At 35.9% G+C, this 21,069-nt stretch overlaps 1 protein-coding gene and 1 long non-coding RNA gene across 2 annotated transcripts in view; both read right to left on the bottom strand.

Annotated features, from left to right (window-relative positions):
• LOC148049623 (uncharacterized) overlaps positions 1-6,648 on the bottom strand; it is a 35,817-nt gene extending 29,169 nt beyond the window's left edge. The window contains exons 1-2 of the long non-coding RNA XR_015697245.1: positions 6,576-6,648; positions 5,198-5,336 (exon numbers count right to left, since the gene is read on the bottom strand). This is a non-coding gene — a long non-coding RNA (uncharacterized LOC148049623). The remainder of the gene's footprint in view (positions 1-5,197; positions 5,337-6,575) is intronic.
• A 12,181-nt stretch (positions 6,649-18,829) lies between these two features.
• SMIM38 (small integral membrane protein 38) lies at positions 18,830-20,526 on the bottom strand. The gene has a single exon (XM_087721719.1). It carries the CDS (start codon positions 19,929-19,931, stop codon positions 19,800-19,802), a length of 132 nt encoding a protein of 43 aa, XP_087577845.1. The 5' UTR covers positions 19,932-20,526; the 3' UTR covers positions 18,830-19,799.
• Between the last annotated feature and the right edge of the window lie 543 nt (positions 20,527-21,069).

Genomic DNA, 21,069 nt, shown 5'->3' with positions numbered 1-21,069 from the left:
CCTACGGGCTGTTTAAATCAGCAGCCGCTTCTAAAAATGTTGGATTTCCTTATCCAAGGTGACAGCAATACTATTTCATGTCATGCTTTAGAGATACTATTTCCTGTTTGTTGTCTACTTAGAGTTGATGGCAACTAAATTAAATGGAACTATTAGGAGTCCCCCCGCTCCTTAAGCAATGACCCTGCTCTATTTCCAGGCTCCTGTTGACCTTGTATGTCCACAGGCTTTTATCAATAACAGTGCCAGATCATGTGGGTCTGTACTGCATCTCACACTTCGGTTTGCTACAGGGACATACCATGTGCACTTGTTTTCTAAAGGGAAAGACTTCTGGGACACAAATTTGTGTGAGTGTCATGCCCTCTGCCCTGAAGGACTGCATCTCGGTTTTGTAAGGTCAGGACTGCCAACCTGGAAAAGGAACAACAGATCATTCCCATATTTCTTTAGATGCATCTATCTTGTTCTTTTGTGCATTTTAAAGCAATATCACCAATTCCTTTTCCTAATCATTATCTACCATCAGGCTTAAGTGTATTGTGTACACTTAAGTGTATTTCTTAATACTTAAGTGTATTTCTTTCCCAGAAATGGGGGGAGGGGGAGAGGAGGAGAAAAGAAAAAGAAAAAGAAAAGAAGAAGAAGAGGAAGAGGAAAGGAAGAGGAGGAAGAAGAAGAAGAAGAAGAAGAAGAAGAAGAAGAAGAAGAAGAAGAAGAAGAAGAAGAAGAAGAAGAAGAAGAAGAAGAAGAAGACTTCCTTATTTTTTTTCCAAAATTAGCTTTGATACATTTTTATCTCTCCATTATTCTAAAAAAATCAGTGGTATGCCTGGTTATAATTATAGAAGTCGTTAAATTTGGCTTCTCCTGCTATTTCAAGGTTTAATTCAGAGAATACTTTTTTAAGTCTCTTCCCCCCCAATCAAACTTGCGTTCTAATAATTCAATGGATATATCCCTGTAGTTTTATTAGCAGCAATATGAAAACGATATGTCATCTCCTTCTTTCAGAATTAATTTTTACAGACACAAACTCGCTCCATCTAACCTACAGACTTTGGATTTCCTGATAGTACATTTTCCATCCCCAAAACTAGCCAGATCCATCCTTTACCCGTTTTTTCTAGATCAACCAAATCAGCCAGTTGCTGCCACCTGCTGTGGATATTTTAGATTATTTTTTCCCAAATAAATTTCTCATTATAAATTTCTTTACTGAAATATTAAGTAATATTTAGGGGTGAAGAGTTCATTAATTTTAAACAGACCCTCCTTCTCTTATGAATAGGATACTTAGCTGCTTTACTAGTACAACTCTTGTGTCACGAACATCAAATTGATGCTCAGAAAGATACCATATCTTTCATTAAAATATAATCAAATGTACTACTTTCAGACCATATTGATGGCATCATAAGTTCAGTTCCAAAGAACATAGAAAAAAAATTGTAGAAGTCAACAGCTTTATCTGTCATTACATTTTGCCTGCTTTTTATATACTCAGAGCAGTTTGCAATTGTGAAGAAATTATGACTCCTTCCAGGTCCAAGACATTCAGGATGGCTCAACAATTGTCAAAGCTTTCAAAATATTTAGAATACTAAGGGAAGAAATAATTATTTTTTTTAAAAAAGCCAATGCTATGAAAAGCATCTTGTTCCCTTTGCTTTCCCCCTTCAATGTACAGAAAACAGAAATTAGGCAGTAATTGGAAGTCTTCACATCTGGAAAAGCATACATCTGGAAACCATCATTCTAGTTGAAATTCTTGCAAGTTGAATAAAGGTCCGTATCAGACTTCCGCTCTCAAAATTCCTTTCAACTACCTTTTTTATGAGTCCCTTCTTTACAAGTTACATCCACTTCTATTTTAGACCCCATACCATCGGACATTACTATACCGTATCAGTTACTTTTCACTAAGCAAGTACTATAGTTGCCTTTTGACATGTCTAGAATGATCCATTATGTTGCTATGCAACAGGGCTCATTATCAGTGATACCTAGGTGAGATTTAATTGTAAGATCTGAAGATAATAGGGAAACTTACATTTGTACTGAACATGACCATTGGCTCATCAAGCCAGTATTATTCATACTGACTGGCAGCAGATGTACTGTATTGCATCAGTAGATCTCCATTCGCTTGCTTGTTTGCTTGCTTGCTTGTTTGCTTGCTTGCTTGCTTGCTTGCTTGCTTGCTTGCTTGCTTGCTTGCTTGCTTGCTTGCTTGCTTAAATTTAGGGACTGCTGAACTCGAAACCAACTCCAGGCATCTCTCAATATAACAAACAATAAAAATGAAATAATCCAATCCAGAGATATGGTTGCTTGACACAAAAACATAGATAAAACCTGGGATAACAACCACAGCTTCAGGTCCTCCTTGGATGCCAACAGCGTGGATACCATATGGACATCTGAATGGATCTCATTCCAGTGGAAAACTGCCACAATATATAAGGCACATTTCCTGGGTTCTGGAGGAACCAAGAGCTACTAACTCTGTCATCGTGTACTAGCAGAGAGAAACATGGGAAGGTTTCCTTGGCCCTATCTATAGCAGGACTGGCATTTTTCCTCTGATTGGGTATTGAACTTTATTTTAAAATGCTTTTATTTTGAATCCCGCGAGTCATGGGAAGAATGGTGGTCATGTCAGCAAATAAATCAAAACCAATTTGTAAAATCTTTTTGAAAGACAACATTACCAGAGGTTTGCAAATTATATAAAACATATGAACGTACGATAGGGAAGAAAATGACTTTTTTTCATCATGAGAAAGAGTCTATATATTGCTTTCATTGAATTCTGTAGTCGCCTATTACATCAAATTATAAGTTGTATGCAGGAAACAATATTCCCATCCTTAGACCATGTAGAATGCCTTTGTGTACCTGATGCTATACAGTAATTTTTGTTGGAGATTTCCTAGGCAGTTGGGAGCCATCAAATCATAGTATAGTGACATAGTATATATAGGTGACATAGTATATATATGTATTGTGTCACAACCCCTGGTATGGCCAAACATGGGAGGGAGTATACTGCTTCCCTTTTATGTCTTTCGGATCACCCTAGGAGCCATCCAGGCAGAAAGCCATTTTTTATGTTGCCTTTGTTACATTTGTGTTGCATTCATTCATTCATTCATTCATTCATTCATTCATTCATTCATTCATTCATTCATTCATTCATTCATATATATATATATATATATATATATATATATATATATATATATATATATATATATATATATATATATATATATATATATATATATATATATATATGAATGAATGAATGAATGAATGAATGAATGAATGAATGAATGAATGAATGAATGAATGAATGAATCAATACTAAGAATCCACCCATGGCTTCATATACTTAGCCTTAATGAAAATTTCAGCTATGTCTAATTAATTTTATCTATGCAATTAAAATTATAATTTTTCTATGAATTATTTATTACTATTGGATTTCACATATAAGATGTTGATCACAACAAAATTGGCACCCTATCTTGATTCAGCTCATGCCTTGGCAAAGAAAAATGCTATATGCTAAAATCTGTACAATCAAATGTTGATTTACATATGTATTCTACATAACCAAAATCAGAAAGAAATCTATGCAAACAAAGTGCTTGATATGGTGTCCAATGATGCTGTGCAATTAGTCAATGTTTCTACCATTTGAAAAAATCCTGTCAGCAGCCTGGCATATGTGTCAGGTCCAAAACGCTGACTGCCAAAGTTGCTGTTGTTACTATTTATTAAATTTGTTTGCCACTCATCTCACCACAAGGTAACTGTAGATTTGTTAGATGCTTCAAACTGGCTTCTGTTTACTATTCTGCTACTATCTGCATAACTATTAGTATAATATCTCTGCCCATTGCCCCCTTCTTCATTGGAAATAATCCAACAGATGAATATACTTTACATTGATATCTGCATGGTAAGGTTAATTGTGATTAGTTTTGTCCATGGAAGCCTAATTTTGCATATGCACCAAAATCAATTCAATAGGGCCTTTCAGTCAAAAGTTCCAACTTCAGAACAAGCATGTATATTGTATAGAAAACAAGTATATTTTGATCATTTTTAACTGAACAGTCCCTGATTATGTAGCTGTTCAATGAACATTATTTTCATATTTTATATACATCTGTATGGATTCCTAGTGCTGATATCATAAAACAGAAAATAGAATTTATAAACATAGATTACTATCACACTTTATATCACTTTTCAAATCTTTTTTAAATCACATTTCCCAGCATGTGTCTTTCCAGACTAGCTATTTGTTTTTTCTTGTAGTTCCTCAAAGTATTTCCTTAAAAGATGGGTGTCGGATATCCTGATGATCTGTGCAACTTCAGAGCACAGGAGGGGAAAATATGGGGAGAGGGGAGAGAACTGATTCCCCCCCCCTCCTTTTAGGACACCTTAATCCACTGCTGCCAAAAGGATGGTAATAATGATCACAGTGTAATTATAGAACGTTGATTGGCACAATCGTGCCTGGACTTGTGACTCTGTAATCCCATGTAATTCTCACCACAAATTACCTTTTTGAACATCGGGACATTGAAGGTTCAAGAAATACCAGACATGCTTTCCCAAGCTCGATGTGTGTTCCTTGTTCAGACAGAGGGCATTTCACAGGAGTCAGTGGAATAGAAATATAAACAAACCTCTGTGCCCTGAGCAGGCCTCTGGAATGCCAAACACCTCCTCCTGCTTTCTGTCACCAATACCTGCACCTCTGTGGGACACCACTGGTGGCTACATTTTCTAAATTGTGTGTTGGGTCTCCAGTGATTTATCTCCCCCCCCCTAATCACTGTCCTACTGAGGATTCCCAGTGAACAACCTTGTCTAACTCCTGCAGTGTCTCCCTGGGAGGAAGGCTGGGAGAGAGAGAAGAGGTAGGTGGAAGGGATTTCATCCATGTAGAAAGCCAAAAAAAGGGAATTACTGTAATGCTGTTTAAGAAAAATATCTACTATTGACAGACTTTTTCAGCAAATAATTAGAGGGATCATAAACAACTGGCAGGATTATTAAAGGTTGGAACGTTCAAATATTTGAAGACTGGTCTAATATTCAAAACAGTGGGCCCTTTTAACTATCATTTTCTTCCCACATTTTTTTTCAAACATACAGAGAGATTCAGTATTACCTATCTTAAAGCACATCCCAGGAAGAAGCCATTTTGAAGGAAGAGTTGAGTTACTTCTGGGCAATGCAAAGAATTTTCTTTCCAGCTACTGGAGGCGAACTTTTTCTTTTGGCTCCCAACTTGGTTTCCATGAACTACCCTGAAAGACACTTTTGACAGGGATTTCTGTGGGGTCACCTTTTAAGACCTGATGAAACAGACTTGGAAATATACACATTTCTTCACCTTCACATTATTTGGTGGCAAGAATTCATGATGTCTCTAACTGAAGATATGTCTAGTTTAATGAAAAGAAAGACTAGGGGAGACATAATAGCAGTGTTCCAATATTTCAGGGGTTGCCACAAAGAAGAGGGAGTCAACCTATTTTCCAAAGCATCTGAGGACAGGACAAGAAGCAATGGGTGGAAAGTAATTAAGGAGAAAAACAACCTAGAGCTAAGGAGAAATTTCCTGACAGTTAGAACAATTAATTGGTGGAACAAGTTGCCTCCAAAAGTTGTAAATGCTCCAACACTGGAAGCTTTTAAGAAGATGTTGGATATCCATTTGTCTGAAATGGTGTAGGGTTTCCTGCCTAAGCAGGGGTTAGGACTAGAAGACCTCCAAGGTCCCTTTCAACTCTGTTATTCTGTTCTGTTCTAACTTGTCAAACAAAAACCAATGCAGAGGCAGCTCTGAGAGGGAGCAATTTGTTTTTGGCTTCCTCACTAGCAAAAAAAGAATGCAAGGTGTACATTGCAATCAGAGTAAGAAAATGAACATCACAATTGTTCAACACAAGACATTTTGACACTGTTTCCAAAATTGGAAATACATGACTTAATTTGCAAACGTGTTTGTATTCTTCACCATCCACTAAAAAAAAACACCACAATAAGCCTACTCTGGAATATAAACTACAGCATGCTAAAAGTCGTGGTGGCACAGTGGTTAGAATGCAGTATTGCTGGTTAATTTTGCCATCTGCCAGGAGTTTGGTTCCTTGCATTCAAATCAAAGCAAGTCTAGCTGGTGTATGCTATATACAATTGACTATGACAGTGGTTCTCAGCCTGTGGTCCCCAGATTTCTGGGGGGTACACAATTTCATCACAGGTGTTCCCACCAAGAAGAAATGTTATGATTTAAATCTTGAGTTAAGTCTTAGGGGGTTTATGGTCATAGTCCATGGCCACAAAAGGTATTTAAAGATAGGCTGTGATGAAGAAAAGGTTGGGAATCACTGATATAATATATTTGCTTCTTCTTGGTAGCTAAGAGGTTTATTGGTTTTTTTTTTAATCTGCTTTTCTCTTCCCACTATCTCAGAGCTAATCTGCATAATAGCAGCAAAAATAGACCAAAAATAAGGGACAATAACTGGGGGTAGGCTTACCATTTTCAGTTCCTAGTTTTGAGGCGTTCAACAATTCTTGGTAGATCTTATTTTGGGCAGTAAGTTTCATACAACTTGGTATGACTTAAAATAATCAGGGAATGTTTTTAAGGCAACGGAAGTAAACTCAAATACTAAACCAAAAATAACTTTGCCTCACATGATTTCAGAGTGGAGTGATAATTTAGGATAAGAGAATAAGAGGTTAGGATAACAGCAGAGCAGGAGGAGACCAGCAGGACAGGAACTCTATTGAAGGTCCTGTTGTGTGTAAATACAATTGCTGCTGAATAAGCTCACAATGAAGTAAATCCCATATTGTCCTTGTGTTCAATATATTAACATAAGCCACACACCAAAAACTAAGTATCATAATTATAGGAAAAGTAAGAGGGGCTTGAAGCCTTTTTTTTTCTACTTCAAACACATTAATGGATTTTTTTTCCAAGAAAAAAAAAGATTTTGGAATTTGATGATTAGTACATTATATGGAGTATTGAGATAAAATAAACAAATAGTAACTTTAGAATAAGAGTTAGGTATAAGAGTTTCCTTCTTGCATCTAAATCTATCAAAGGAAGTTGTGATTGATTCTTTTCTTATTTACTTTTTTCTTCTTTTTTCTTTTCATTTCTGCCCTTCCACTTTTATTCCTTTCCAAGTGTTTTTCCTTTTCTAATTTTCTATTTTGGTTTCTTTACCTTTTAACGCTGTATCTTTTTAGAAAACCTATAACTCTAAAAAAGAGAGAAAAGCCTGTATTTTGTATGAACTGTAGTATTGCAGCCGTGATTCCCAGTTGCTATCCATCTCTGAGTTCTTTATAATCTCATGTAACATCTGTGATTATACACAAAGATTTAAAATTAAATAACCATAGGCAGTTTGTGCATATTCAGCCTCCACTCCTCTGCTCTTCAGTTCCTTTGCAGTTGAAGTGCCTTAACAACTATCAACACAACCAGAATTTATCTTTTCCTCTTCCCTAATTCTCCTCCCCCTAGAAAAGTATGCAAGCAGTCTTTTGCTGTTCCCAGCAGCAAAAGATTGCTTGCATTGTTGTAGTCATTTGTTTTAGTTTTCCTTTAATCCCTTTTATCAATGGAATGAAGATATTGTTTTCCCCAACAACATCTATCTGCCCATACATGCAAGGAATACCATTCATATCAGGAAAGGAAATACTGTTTAGTTTGAAACACATTTGGGACAGCAACATACAAACATGTAATCAACTCTCCACCCCAAGAACAAATGAAAGGTCAGTAGACTCAATGTATATGGAAGGAACTATTTGCAGAGAGATTGATCGGTCATATAACAAAATCAAAACGCAAGATTTCTGATTTCTCAGCCTTACATTCAGCTTTAAAACTGCATGCATAGTATACCCTCAATCAGCAAACCTCAGCACTTAGCTATCATGGTTTAGATATACATATATCATCACTGATTGTCAGGTTTTAAGGCCTTGCACAGCAACAGGTGCCGAATGCATTCTGACTTCACATAAGGATGTATCGAGACATTGAAAAAGCAAATGGGCATATTCTTTGCAGATTTATTGCTCTCCCTAGGATGAAATGGAAGTGCTAAAAGCTTAAACTGATACACAGGAGGCTTGTTTATTGCATTGTACAGACCAGAGAGGAATTTCCTGCGCATGATGCCAAAGACAGAGTGCACAAAAATGCCTCTGAAGTCTGTGGATAGCACTGAACAGGCTCCCTTCTGTATTAGCTTTACTGCTCATATATCTGGGTTTCAGATATTAACACAGCTGGATGGGAGGGGAAGCCAAGACGCCAATCTATAGCCTAGCCAATTAGAAGTCAGAATTTGAAAAAGACAAAACTTGATTGGAGGACAATATTGATGGTGGGGGATCAGTTCTATTGTGGGTCTGTTAATGACATCATCTTTTGTGCTGTCTCCATCACAATTTTCTAGAACAGGATTAAAGTGATGACAGATTCCATTCCAAAACTCCCAGGCAGCTCTTTACATAGCTGTTAGCAGAACAAAAGCATTACATGAGATTTCCTTCTCTCTCCAACAGCATTTGATGCTTTCTAATCCACACCTTGGGAAAAGGCCTCAGAGAGCCAAATGCACTTGTTGACATCACACAGGATGTCTCGTGTCTATGCCAAAATGAAGGACTTGGGGGTGCAGAAAAGAGAGTCTCTGTTGCTTCAAATATCCACACTCAAACAAAGTAAATTCTGTTTACCCAACTACCAAAAGACAATTATAGGGATAACTAACTATTTATACAAGCTATGAACAAATGTTTACAGGATTTTACATATCATATTATTTTCTGATTGCAAGCCTGCCAGATTTTTTGACTACTTTCTCTCTCTTTTTTTTTGTCTCCTATAAATCATACTTTTGAAAGACACAAAATCTATAGAATGCTTGGAGCTTCCTATTTAGGAGTGTTCCAGGTGGTCATTCAAATATTCCATTTCAGTGCTATTTTATTACTTTTTCACTATACCAAGAACATGATGGAACCCAAGATTTTAGCTAACACAGATTTATCATGCACTGAGACCACCATGATTTATTTTCAAACTATCATGCATAATGCTATGGTGTTAGTCTTACTTTTGTCTAGGACAAGAATGCTGAAATTTATGGTCAGGACTACAAGATACTACTGTAGAGCTTTGATATAACACCAAAAGATTTCCAAAAATTGTTCATAAGACAGAAAGGCAAATTATTACATAAATACTGAAAGTCCCATCCACTTAAATATCAATAAAATGAAACCAAATTCAGAGTAATGTCCCCACATTGCAACTGTTGTTGTTGTTGTTGTTGTTGTTGTTGTTGTTGTTGTTGATGATGATGATGATGATGATGATGATGATGATGATGATGATGATGATGATTGCACAGTAAGCCAGATATTCAGACTGGATTTGGCATTTTTATCTACCCATCAAGTCCTTATCAAGGACTTGGGATAGGCAGATCTGGATGTTTGATGGTGTTAAAGATATTGTCACAGGATGGAAGCTGTCCCCGGTAAAGCCACCTTTTGCAATTGACTGATGGTGAATTTGTCAATGCCAATGGTGTTCCATTTGTTTGGATTGCATCTAAGGTACCTATTACTATTGATACTACCCTTGCTTGCCTTTGCCACAGTTATTCTATTTCTATTATTATTGTTGATGATCATCATCATCATCACCTGGGCACTTGATACCACACACATACATCAATCAATCATTGCATATCTGAGTTACATCTCATACCTTACAAAAATGAAGAGGGAATCTTTTCATGAGGGAAGTTGAGAGGAAAGTTAAAAGAGGCTTTATATTTTTCCTTTATTATTATTCTATTTATTATCAAAATAGTAAATAAATTGTAATACTTTCAACCTTAGCACAGATCATTTCAAACATTATTTGAAAACCCACGTTTCAATCTATCATTTATGAATGTTCAAAAGTTTTGTGGATACACCCTAAAATGGGTCAGGATAGGCATTATATCAACCAATTAGCCTACAGTTTGATTCAGCTACAGAAAAGTATTGGGATAAAAGCAGCAAAGAAATTGAGGAGTAAAAGAAAACATCAAATGAATGTTGTTCTGTCTTTGAAAAGCGATCTCTGTGACCAAGATTTAGAGCTGCTGCACAACTAATGAGCAATACAAATTGATTGATTGTTTGCTATTTTGATGGTCAACAACAGCTTTTTATGTTGTACTCTTAGTGGAATGCATCCCAAGCAATTATACAAGGACCTCAAGAAGAAAAAGAGACCATGATATTTACCCATTTTAAAATATCATTTTCTACTCATAGTCATGTTGCAGTTAATGGTGCCTTATTCTCCAACTATTTCATTTTAGATCTGCCATATTTTTAAGTTGTGTAATTTCAAACTTTCTATTATTTTTAATCCTCATTTATTGATACCGAAGGCTTGGAGATCTTATGATGTTTAATGTGAACACAGAACATTACAATGTACAGGAAAAGGAGAATGTTATGACTCATTATATGAGAAAAACAGGAAATCCAATTAGCTCACTAAAACAATATTTCCTAAAATAATTGGTGGTTTTAACTCAGTTGCATTATTACATAAAAGCATAGGAAGAAACATTGCTTTTGGGTAGATTGATATTAAATTGCTAGTTCTGGTAAATGAGGTTCTAATGTTATTATGTATCCCTTTTAATAATTACATTCCTGTAATGGTAAGATTCAAGTTACATAGTCGGGTATGAAAAGAAATTCCATTTTTAAATGTCCATGTGATGCCTTTACTTAAAGGCAAAAATAAACAGGGACTGCCCTGTTCTTGTATAGTGGCTGTTTATTAACAAATACAATAAATGTTTGAATTGCTTCACAATGTGACAAGTTTCATCACGTCCCTTCAATAACTTACTTCATCCATTACTAGCCAGATAAGAAACAAAAAAACTTATGTTTAGAATATACATTTCTGCATTTCTAACTAATCAATTGGATGAACTTGTTTCATGGCAAACTTAAGGAAAAAACCAAGTTGTTTTCAACTGCTTTCATGTTTCTTTAAATATTTTTTAATTGGTTACATGTTATAGTTTTCCGGTTTATGTTTTATGTGTTGCTTACTGGTGGCTTCAGTAAGAATTCCAGTATGAAATGTAAACACCATAATAAATAAAACAATAAATTTCTCAACAGTAAACAAAAATCAACAAAAAGATAATATTCATATTGTCTGTTTTTATATGTCTCTAATCTAATATCTCATTAGATTCACTGGAGAAGAGCCTAATGCTAGGAATGATTGAGAGCAAAAGAAGAAGGGAATAACAGAGAATGAGGTGGCTGGATGGAGTCACCGAAGCATTAGGCATGAGCTTAAATGGACTCCGGGTGATGGTAGAGGACAGGAAGGCCTGGAGAAACATTGTCCATGGGGTCGCGATGGGTCGGATACGACTTCACGTCTAACAACAACAAAATCTGATATGCTGTTCCTTAATACTGTATATGGATATAAATCTCATTTCTCCGAATTCCCTGGTTCATGACTTGTTGAATAAGTACAACATAATTTATTTATGTCTATTATGTATATCTATTTAGGCCAGCCTGTCGGGATTTGTTTCCCTTCTGATATTGTAAGAGTATAGCCATCAACTTGCCACCAGAATACCCCTTTGATAAGATGCCTAAAAAGTCCTGGAGGAAGATCACCATAGCAAATGAACAGTTTGGGTTACCTGGCTTTGGAAAATATGTATCTCTTTAAAACTGAATTAAAGTGAGCCAAAAAGTAGAACACAAATTATTTGTTTATTTTTGGAGATTGTCATGTGAGCAGTGCAGTGGCCTATAGGTTCAAATGTTCACCTCATGCAGCAGCTGTTTCTCTATTAGGGTGCAATGAGAAAATCTCTGCTATGAACTCTGCAAAGGCATCAGGGAGGCCATCCGGCCAATAAATGCTCAACTCCATTCAGTCATCCCAACTCCATGCTGATACAAGGGATTACAGTGTCATAAAAAGAAAAAAATGATGATTTTTATGCAAGGTAGCAAATGATATCATCTGCTGCAAAGTGTTACCAGTACATAATTGATGTGATTTTTATGATGATGTAACAATGCATATGACATCATCAGCTATTTGAAGCAGGACAACTGTTTTGAATCTGGCATGGATTTCAGTGTCTTCTAAATAAACCTCCTTAACTCCTCCATAACTCAAATATGTATTTTCCTGGAACTAGGCAACTACAGGAAGTGCAATATAGCACTACATAATCTGGATGCTGTTATTGATAAGAGTCTATGGTCCAGCGGTGGGTTGCCAAAATTTTTTACTACTGATTGAGCATGGTCCCACTGTGCATGTGCAGAAGCGTCCAGGCAGGTGAGCGGAGCCTCTCACCACCACTACCACTGGTTCACCTGATCCTGGCCGAATCAGCAGCAACCCACCTCTGCTGTGGTCACACCAGGTCAAACTAGTATCTTTTGGAAGTAGGCAGAAGAGAACTCTTAATAGTTCCATTTAATTTAGCTGAAATCAGTTCCTAAGTGGACAACAAATAGGAAATAGTATCTCTGAAGCACAACATGAAATAGTATTGCCGTCAGCTTGGTTAAGAAAATGGAGAAAAAGGTGCAGCTTTAAGGAGCTGCTGACAAAGTGAATATAGCATAGCCATGCCAGATTTAAAAAGTATAGCATAGCCATGCCAGATTTGGTTCTACTTTGGAACCAAATAGCTACATATCATAATAAAACCCAAAATAATTGTGAAGCACTCTAGAAAGATTTCTTTAATCTGCATTAATAGTCAACCAAATGGCAGATGCAGTTTAATTTAAGAAAGCTTTTTTATTAAAAAAAATAATAATCTAACCACATATACATTGACAGCATTTAAGTTGTAACTAACTAGGAAAAAGATCTTCAGGTTGCAATGGATAACTCAGTGAAATGTTGATTCTGTGCAGCAGCTGTGAACAAGGCAAATTTCATGCAAGGGCTCATTAGCAAAGGACTGGAAATAAAAATGCCCATAATGTCCCATTACCTTTGTAAAATGTAAGATACACCTGTAGAATTCAGATTTGTGAAATGCTTTATACCCGTGATGGCATGCCAGAGGTGGCACCCAGAGCCTTCTCTGTGAGCACGTGTGCAGGCGCCAGCTGTTCTTCAGGTTTCCTTTTTTTTGTATATTTTTTTTATTTTTAGACAGACAAACAACATACAACATAAAACCATCATCAATTACATATACATATAGCATGTCATTTGGTTACAAGGATTTGTGCATCACCGCTTTCAATTATATATAAAGTCTCAGATTGTTCATCAGGTATACATAGGTTCATTGTTCTCATTGTAGATCATATGTTCAGCTACAATTGTTATTCCTTCATTTTAAACAAATATTCTAGAGATTAGATTCATATATATATATATATATAATCAACATTCCATTGCATAATTATTAATCTATTTAATAATAATATGTATTTAAGGTATCACCTATCTCATTCTATTGTTCTTACAATATGAAAGAATACTTATGCATCACCACTTTCAGTTGTATATAAAATTACGGATTGTCCATCAAATGTACATAGATACGTTGTTATCATTGTACATCATATGTTCAACTACAATTGTTATTCCTTCATTTTAAACAAAATATTCTAGATATTTGATTCATATATGTACCAATATACCATTGCATCATTATAAATCTATTTAATAATAATAATATGTCTTTATGATATCACCTATCTCGTTCTATTATTCTTACAATGTGAAAGACTCTCCAAAATTTTTCATTTCCATGTTTTTTTTATCTAACCACTGATAGAACAAATCCCATACCTTATAAAATTGTTCATCTTCTTGTTCTCTAATTTTGAATGTCAATTTACTCATTTCAGCACATTCCATTATTTTTTGAATAACTTCCTCCTGCATTGGTATTTTCTCATTTTTCCAATTTTTTGCAAATACAATTCTAGCTGCCTTTAAAACATTTACAATCAAATATTTCAGATCTTTATTATATGTTTCTGGTATGATTCCCAATTAAAAAAATCTCTGGTTTAAAGACTATGTCTTTTTGTATCATTTTCTCCAACCACATGTGGATTTTAGTCCAGTATCTTTTAGCTTCTATGCAAGTCCACCACATATGGTGGTGTCTGATGACATTTCCAACACTTTCCTGACTTGTTCTTGAACATTCTTGCTATTCTTGTTGGGGGTAGGTGCCACCTGTAAAACATCTTATACAAATTTTCCTTGTATGCTGTTGACATTGTCATTTTATAATTTTGAGACCACAATTTCTGCAATTTCTCTAGTTCAATCCCATGTCCAAATTTTTTCCCCAAAGCTATCATAGTTCCTTTAACTTGTTCTTCCTTTAACTTAACCTCTAGTCAGTGTCCATATAATAATATAAGCTCTTCTGGTTTCTGATGCTGGTGTTCGCGGGCACTGGAGTGCCGGAAAACTGCCTGAAAATGGCCCGAAAAATGCCCCAAAACAGTCTGGTTTTTGGGCCATTTTCCAGGCCATTTTGGGGGTATTTTTTGGACCAAAAATGACCTGAAATAGGCCTGAAAATGGCCTGAAATGGCATGGAAAATGGCCAAAAATTCCCAAAAAACAGGCATGTGTGCAATGGCCAGCCAGTCTTTGGGTTTCCAGTGCTCTGGCACACACACATACACTCATATTCCAGTTTGGGCACTCAGTGCCAAAAAGGTTCACCATCACTGCTTTACAGTTCAGGCTATTGTATTTGAAAAGCTGATCTTCTGAAATACTTCTAGGAAAAGTGCAGATAATGACAATTAATATGATCACAGAGCTTGAACACTTTCCATACAAGGGGGGGGAAAAACCCTTTCAAGCTCTTTAACTTGGAAAAAGCTAAACATGCCAAGCTCTTTGACTTTGAAAAATGGTATAGAAGGAGAACATGATTAAAGTGTATTAAACCATCCATGCCATGGAGAGAATGGTCATGTGCAACATTTTCTTCCCATCTCAAAACACGAAAACCAGGGATCATCTGATGTAGCTGATCGGAAGGAGATTTAGAACAGATAAAAGAAAGCCCTTCATACAGAACATGGAAACCATCACTGTATGTCATGGCTTTTATTTTGGACAGCTTTAAAATGTTACTGGATAAATTCAGGGAGAATTAGTGTATCAATGGTCATTAGTGTTAAGAAGTGAATTTCATAGCTGGCCTGAGGGAAAATATCTCCAAAATCAGATGCAAGGGAACACATCAGTGGTAGGTTTCACTTATTTTTACCATCGGTTTGCCCCACACGTGTGTACCTTCCATGCATGCGCCCGGCCACCCACACATGTGCTTTGCTCATGTGCACGCCTTCCACACATGCGCCCCACCTGAAAAACATGGCTAAATAATATGGCATAGAGTTAGGGCAGGTGGGCAGGACCACCCTTACTCTCCGCTATCAAACTGGTCCAAACTGGCTGAATACCATCTCTGGAACACATGCAGGAAAAGTGTATCTTTTCATCTCCCGGTGATAAGCCATCCAAAAATATCTAGTTAGCCATTGTGAGATGGATTTGGCCTCTTACCACAGAACTATTATGTTGAAGATAAACTAGGAAACCAGAACAAACTGTTAAATATGGTCATCCAGAGATCATCTTGTCAAGGCTTCCTTAATTTTGACAACGCCTTTGACAGGTCCTGCCAGACAAACTGGAATGTGGTACTGAAAAGCAAAGCTTGAAGCTAAGATGAAGAAGTAAATAGGGACTCGGGAAAACAGTCGGTAGCTCAAGTAAAGCTCAGCTGCAACAGAGAAATCCACTGAAGGGCCTTCTCTAAAATATTTTCATTTAAAACTACTTCAGTTTAGTAGTTTAATGCACATAAACCCCATGAGTTCTTGAAACAGCTATATACATTGATTAGGACTTTGGTTTGGCCCACCTAAGCCTCTTAAGATTTAAGAAGTTAAATACCTAAGCAAATGACACACAGGGAGTCTAATGTTTATGACTTTAAATGCAGGCACAAGAACGTAAACATTGGCAGTGTTCTGATTCCTTTAAATCTTATTTCATACTTTTCCTCAGTCACTGCTAGCATAGATAATGATTGCTGCTCAACCCATCTTGATTAATTGTACAGTCAGATCTTTGCTACTTTAAACATTCTGTCAAATTTTATTCAGAAATTATTATGGTAAGATGATAGATACATTAAATGCAGAAGCTAAAGTCATTTTGATCATTGTAGAAGAGATTAATGTAACTGATAGCAGGCAGAGAAGAAATTCATGAAGAATTAAAGTTCAATGATGGGAAGTTCTGATAATGTTCGACGTGAAAATAAATCACATTTTTTTTCTACACAATGTTTTTATCTTATAAATAAAAATGTATGAGCCTATATTGTTTGTTCTAGCTGAGTTTGGATAATTTTAAACTCCAAACCTTGCAGGATCCAATCTGGGTGGGACACCAGGACCACAGGTTTTGTCTTCTGAGCTTTCGGCCTCACGTTGGAGGAGCCCATCCTCAGGAAACTTTTCTCTGGCTCAGTGTATGCTGTTCTGTGTGTGGTATTTATAGTGCTTGTGGTAAATGGCTTTTTATAATGTTGATTGGGGTGTGTTGATGGCTGGCCGGAACTTATTGCATTCTATATTAATGTTGGAAGTACTATTGTGGTTGATTCACTTTTAAAAAGGCAGCAACATGTCCCCCTCTCCCTGTGTTTGTATATCAGAATCAGTCCCTAACATCCACATTTTCTAATCAGTTGTTGATTTTCCAAGTTTTTTAATATGTTTTGAATTAATACATTTTTACACACACATCCCTGTTGCTACTTTTAAAAAAACACACACACTAACAGCTGGAATATAATGCAAAATCATAAGTCTCTCTTTTTAAAAAAAGGAATGAAATGTGCTTCACACAAATTAATGTGTCTAACTATTTTATCCCATCAGGGAATAATAACTCATGCTTTGGGAGCACATGGATCTAGACATGCTTCATTGACATCCTCTATTTCTCCAAAATACACAAGGCTTTTATATCCGTTTGCAGAATAACGCTAACAAAAAAAGGTGCTGTTGTTGTTTTAAATGAAATGTAGAGAAAGAAGAAATCTTGCATCTAATACCATGCTCTTCCATTAGGTAAGTCACTAATAGCATCTAATTGTCCATTACAGGGTTTTAGACACGCCCAAATTACAGCCTCTTTTTTCTTCTCTTTCCCCTTTATTTTATTTTTATTTTATTATTTTATTTGTGTATAGGACAGCACTGTTTGTCAGTTATAGCATTATCCCTCATTTGGGATGGGGCTGTTTATTGCGTAGAGTTGGGTACAAAACAATCCTGACCTTGTTCTTTAAATTTCTTCTGAGTCAATTTAATTGTAACACTCCCACCCTCAATATTCCTAATTCTTTACCATTATATGGAAAATAAATGATCCATATACCACATTGCCAAATTTGTTTATTGAAGCCCAGTAGGAATACATGTCTTGATAGTAATTGTACAAGCAGATGCGTTCCAAATGAGATAGAAAATTATAATTATATTTTAACAGTAACAATAATTACGTATTTATTTGTTTGTGTACAAGCTAAGCTGCAGCTAGTTCTCCTTTACTTCAGCATAGAACTGATACCAATTCTGTTTTTTATATTTGTATAGGAGTAATATTGAAAAATCAATCACTTTTTATATGGATTCTTCCAGTTTTTTTAGAGTTTGGGAGTATAAGTAAAAATGCAAATGTATAATAATAAGTAAGTGTGCACAAAAAGTCTGCACAAAAAGTTTTTGTTTGTTACTATTTACATTTCAAAAATAGGAAGACTAGAAAAGCTACATTCCAAGGGATTTATGGCATATCAGATTTTTTATCTGTGTGTCGCCACTGTGGAAATTTTCCACTCAAGATGAATCCTCTATGTCTTGCTACCCTGTCATGTAACATCATGGTTTGTGATTGGAAATTTCATGGAGATGTAATGTTTATTTCCTATCCCAATGGTATGTTTAATGCAAGCAGATAAGCTGCTGTGCCAGAAAAAAGAAGACAATAATAATAGCTATAAATCAAACAGAGTAACCTCTCTGCTGTTTAACCATGTTTTTCCAATGATGTGAAATAGCACAACTGTAATAGGGGCACTGCAATGTGCTATCACTACTAAAACATGCTAATATGACATTGCATTCTTGAACATAAGTGAAAATAATTAATTCCCATTACAATCAATGTAACCATTTGAGGTAGCATAAAACTTTGCCCTTCTACAAGATTTTCTGCAGATCTGATAAGTCCCAACTTCCAGGACAGTCTCTCTAACTCGATAATTCCAAAGAACATTTGAACTACAATTCTTGGGTATTCTAGAAATTGCTGTTCTATTTCACCCAAGGAAAAGGCTGCTTTAGGATAAATCTAGAAACAAATCTGGCCAGAAGGAACTGAGGCATTAATATTAGACAACTCTAAACCTTGAAAATACATTAAAAATGCATACCTTGGCCTCTGTAGTGGGGCAATGAGACAGATAATCTAGAACAACTTTCTTCAAGAATTCAGTCAGGATTCTGAGACTTATTGTCAAACACAACTGAAAAGTTCCAGCTTAGAGAAGTCTGGAAGATGATTTGATACTCAATTATTGCTTTGACACTCAATTACAATTCATTCATTGCTTTTATATTCTACTTTTTCTTTGAAAGCTTAAGGCAGATTATTGACTTGTATCACTTAATAACTCTGTGTTTCCATTATTAAATTGTGTTGGCTTTTTAAAAAATCCCATTCTCCAAAAAAAAGGCAAAGCTAAATTCTGTGGAGGGTTGATTTATTTAATCTTAATGGCTACAAAATGGCAGCAACTAGGTGTTCTCTGTTTTCATTTCTGAAATAAATCGTTAAAGGTTCTTAGCGAAGTACTGTAGGACAAGAATATGGTACACATACTACAGCAATTAGCATTCTTGGGCTTGATAGATCTTTGATTAAATTCAAAGGAAGATTACCTAATTTGTATTCTTATTTAAGAGCTATTATTCTTTTCCTAAAACTAAGAAACTAAAGTAAAAAAACATACCAGACAAAGTCTCTAGACACAAATACTAAAATTTGTTTTAATAAAAACACTTCTGAAGAATCACTTTAAAGACCAAGTTGTTGGAAACTATGCGCCCTAGTTTCTTCAAATGGATGCCAGTATTCGTGATATGGGCTGATGTAGACATTACTGAAGGCGAAAGCAGCAGGTCAACAGCTTGGCCAGCAACAAGGAAGTGATCTCATATAACTTGTCAACATTGTGGAATTCTCTGATTGGCTGCCCAGACTTTCAACAACAAAGTCACATTTGGCTAGACTAAACCAATTAAGAAGCAAGTGGTTGCAGTTTTGTTCCAGCAAGAAGTTCATGAACTATTTTACAAGGAATATCATTTAATTTGACTAATTTCCACTTTGTGTCTCATTAGAGGCTAGAACTCTTTAAAAATGCTACATGCACATTTGAACATTCAGTTGATCCTACCAAAACAAAAATAGAGACTGTCAAATCAGCCATTGTAAAAATAAAAATTCATCTTCTTCTAGGACATCGTCCCAAAAGGTGTCGCTGGGTTATTGAAAATGCATATAATCCCTTTCAAGAGTCCTTCCTTTTTTCAGGAAATCTTTGGGCCTGTTTGTAATCCAAATAAACATTGAAGCAGGACCATAAAATAAATCGTATTAATATTATCAAAATCAACACAGTCATCAAAAGGCCTGATTCCATATTGAAGCTAGAATGAAGAAGCCACTGGGTTCGGGGATGGTGGAATATACCTTTTTTTTTAAACTATTTCTGGTGATCTAATTATATAATGTCCTATTTGGTGATGTATGACAAATGGAGCTGTTCCTATAACGTTCCTTTCCAAGTGATCTCACTAGCATGTGAGAGAAGAGTGCAGCTGACAGATTTGGAACATGTAATACACTATTTAATCAAGAGGCCCCATGCACTATTCATACAGAATTAAGAACTCTTATATTGACAATAACAGTATTGTCAGAAGATCTTTGGAAGGGGAAAATGGGGGGGCTCCATAAACACTCACTCGCGCTCTCTCTGAAGTTGGAATTTTTTTTCAGTTCTTTTTTCCTCCAGTGCTGATGTAATCTCCAAACATCTCCAACAGCAGCTGCTTAGCGAAACCAGGCACCTTCTCCCTCTTCCTTTTCAAAAGCGCATGCGGCACTTTCCAGCCCCTTCCAGACAATCAGAGCCTTTCTTTAGCCAATTAGCTATGAGTCCCCCTACACACACACTGTCCAATGGACTCATAAGAATAGTTTTTGCAGGAAACAACACTGGAAGCCTTTTTTTCCCCCTTTCCTAGACAAATTGAAAAGGAAGGGTGGGAGGGAGAAGAAAGGGAAAGAAAATCAGAGCACAGATACTTCCCAAAATGCATTGGTCAACAATTAGCACCCTGTCCCATGCAGGAATACATATAGATGCACAGACATAAATGCACACACATGCATACACTCATGGCAGCCTAAAATCTTGGAAAGAAAATTGTTCACTTTCTCTTGAGAAAATCTTTCAGGGACACTAAGTGAAAGCAAATTTGAAGGGAAAGTTTTATTTAAGTGTTTAAAAGAAGGCATTCCTAAGAGGGTTGCTTTTGCCCATTTTTGATTGGCATAAAGACTACTACAAACCTGCATAAATTTGAAAGGAAATGTAAAGACAACTAAACACATTATTTGGAGGTAAATAAAATATTGAAACAAAGTTGTATTAGAATGGCTCAAATATGTTATGGAGGTAGATGTCACGGCTATTTCACCAATTCTTTCTGAACTTCCTTGTTTTTCTTTGAAGATGTTCGCTTCTCATCCAAGAAGCTTCTTCAACTGTGACT

This window comes from Thamnophis sirtalis, unplaced genomic scaffold, assembly GCF_051295495.1.
Source record: "Thamnophis sirtalis isolate CommonGarterSnake01/CBP01778 unplaced genomic scaffold, rThaSir2_p1.2 scaffold_1, whole genome shotgun sequence".
NCBI lineage: Eukaryota > Metazoa > Chordata > Lepidosauria > Squamata > Natricidae > Thamnophis > Thamnophis sirtalis.
The sequence above is the reverse complement of the archived record's forward strand: the minus strand, read 5'-3'. Positions and strand labels throughout refer to the sequence as shown.

What these genes read in the sequence shown, in the direction of transcription:
- SMIM38 (XM_087721719.1), bottom strand. Translation starts at nt 19,931, where the DNA reads ATGGAATCAGGCCTTTTGATGACTGTGTTGATTTTGATAATATTAATA.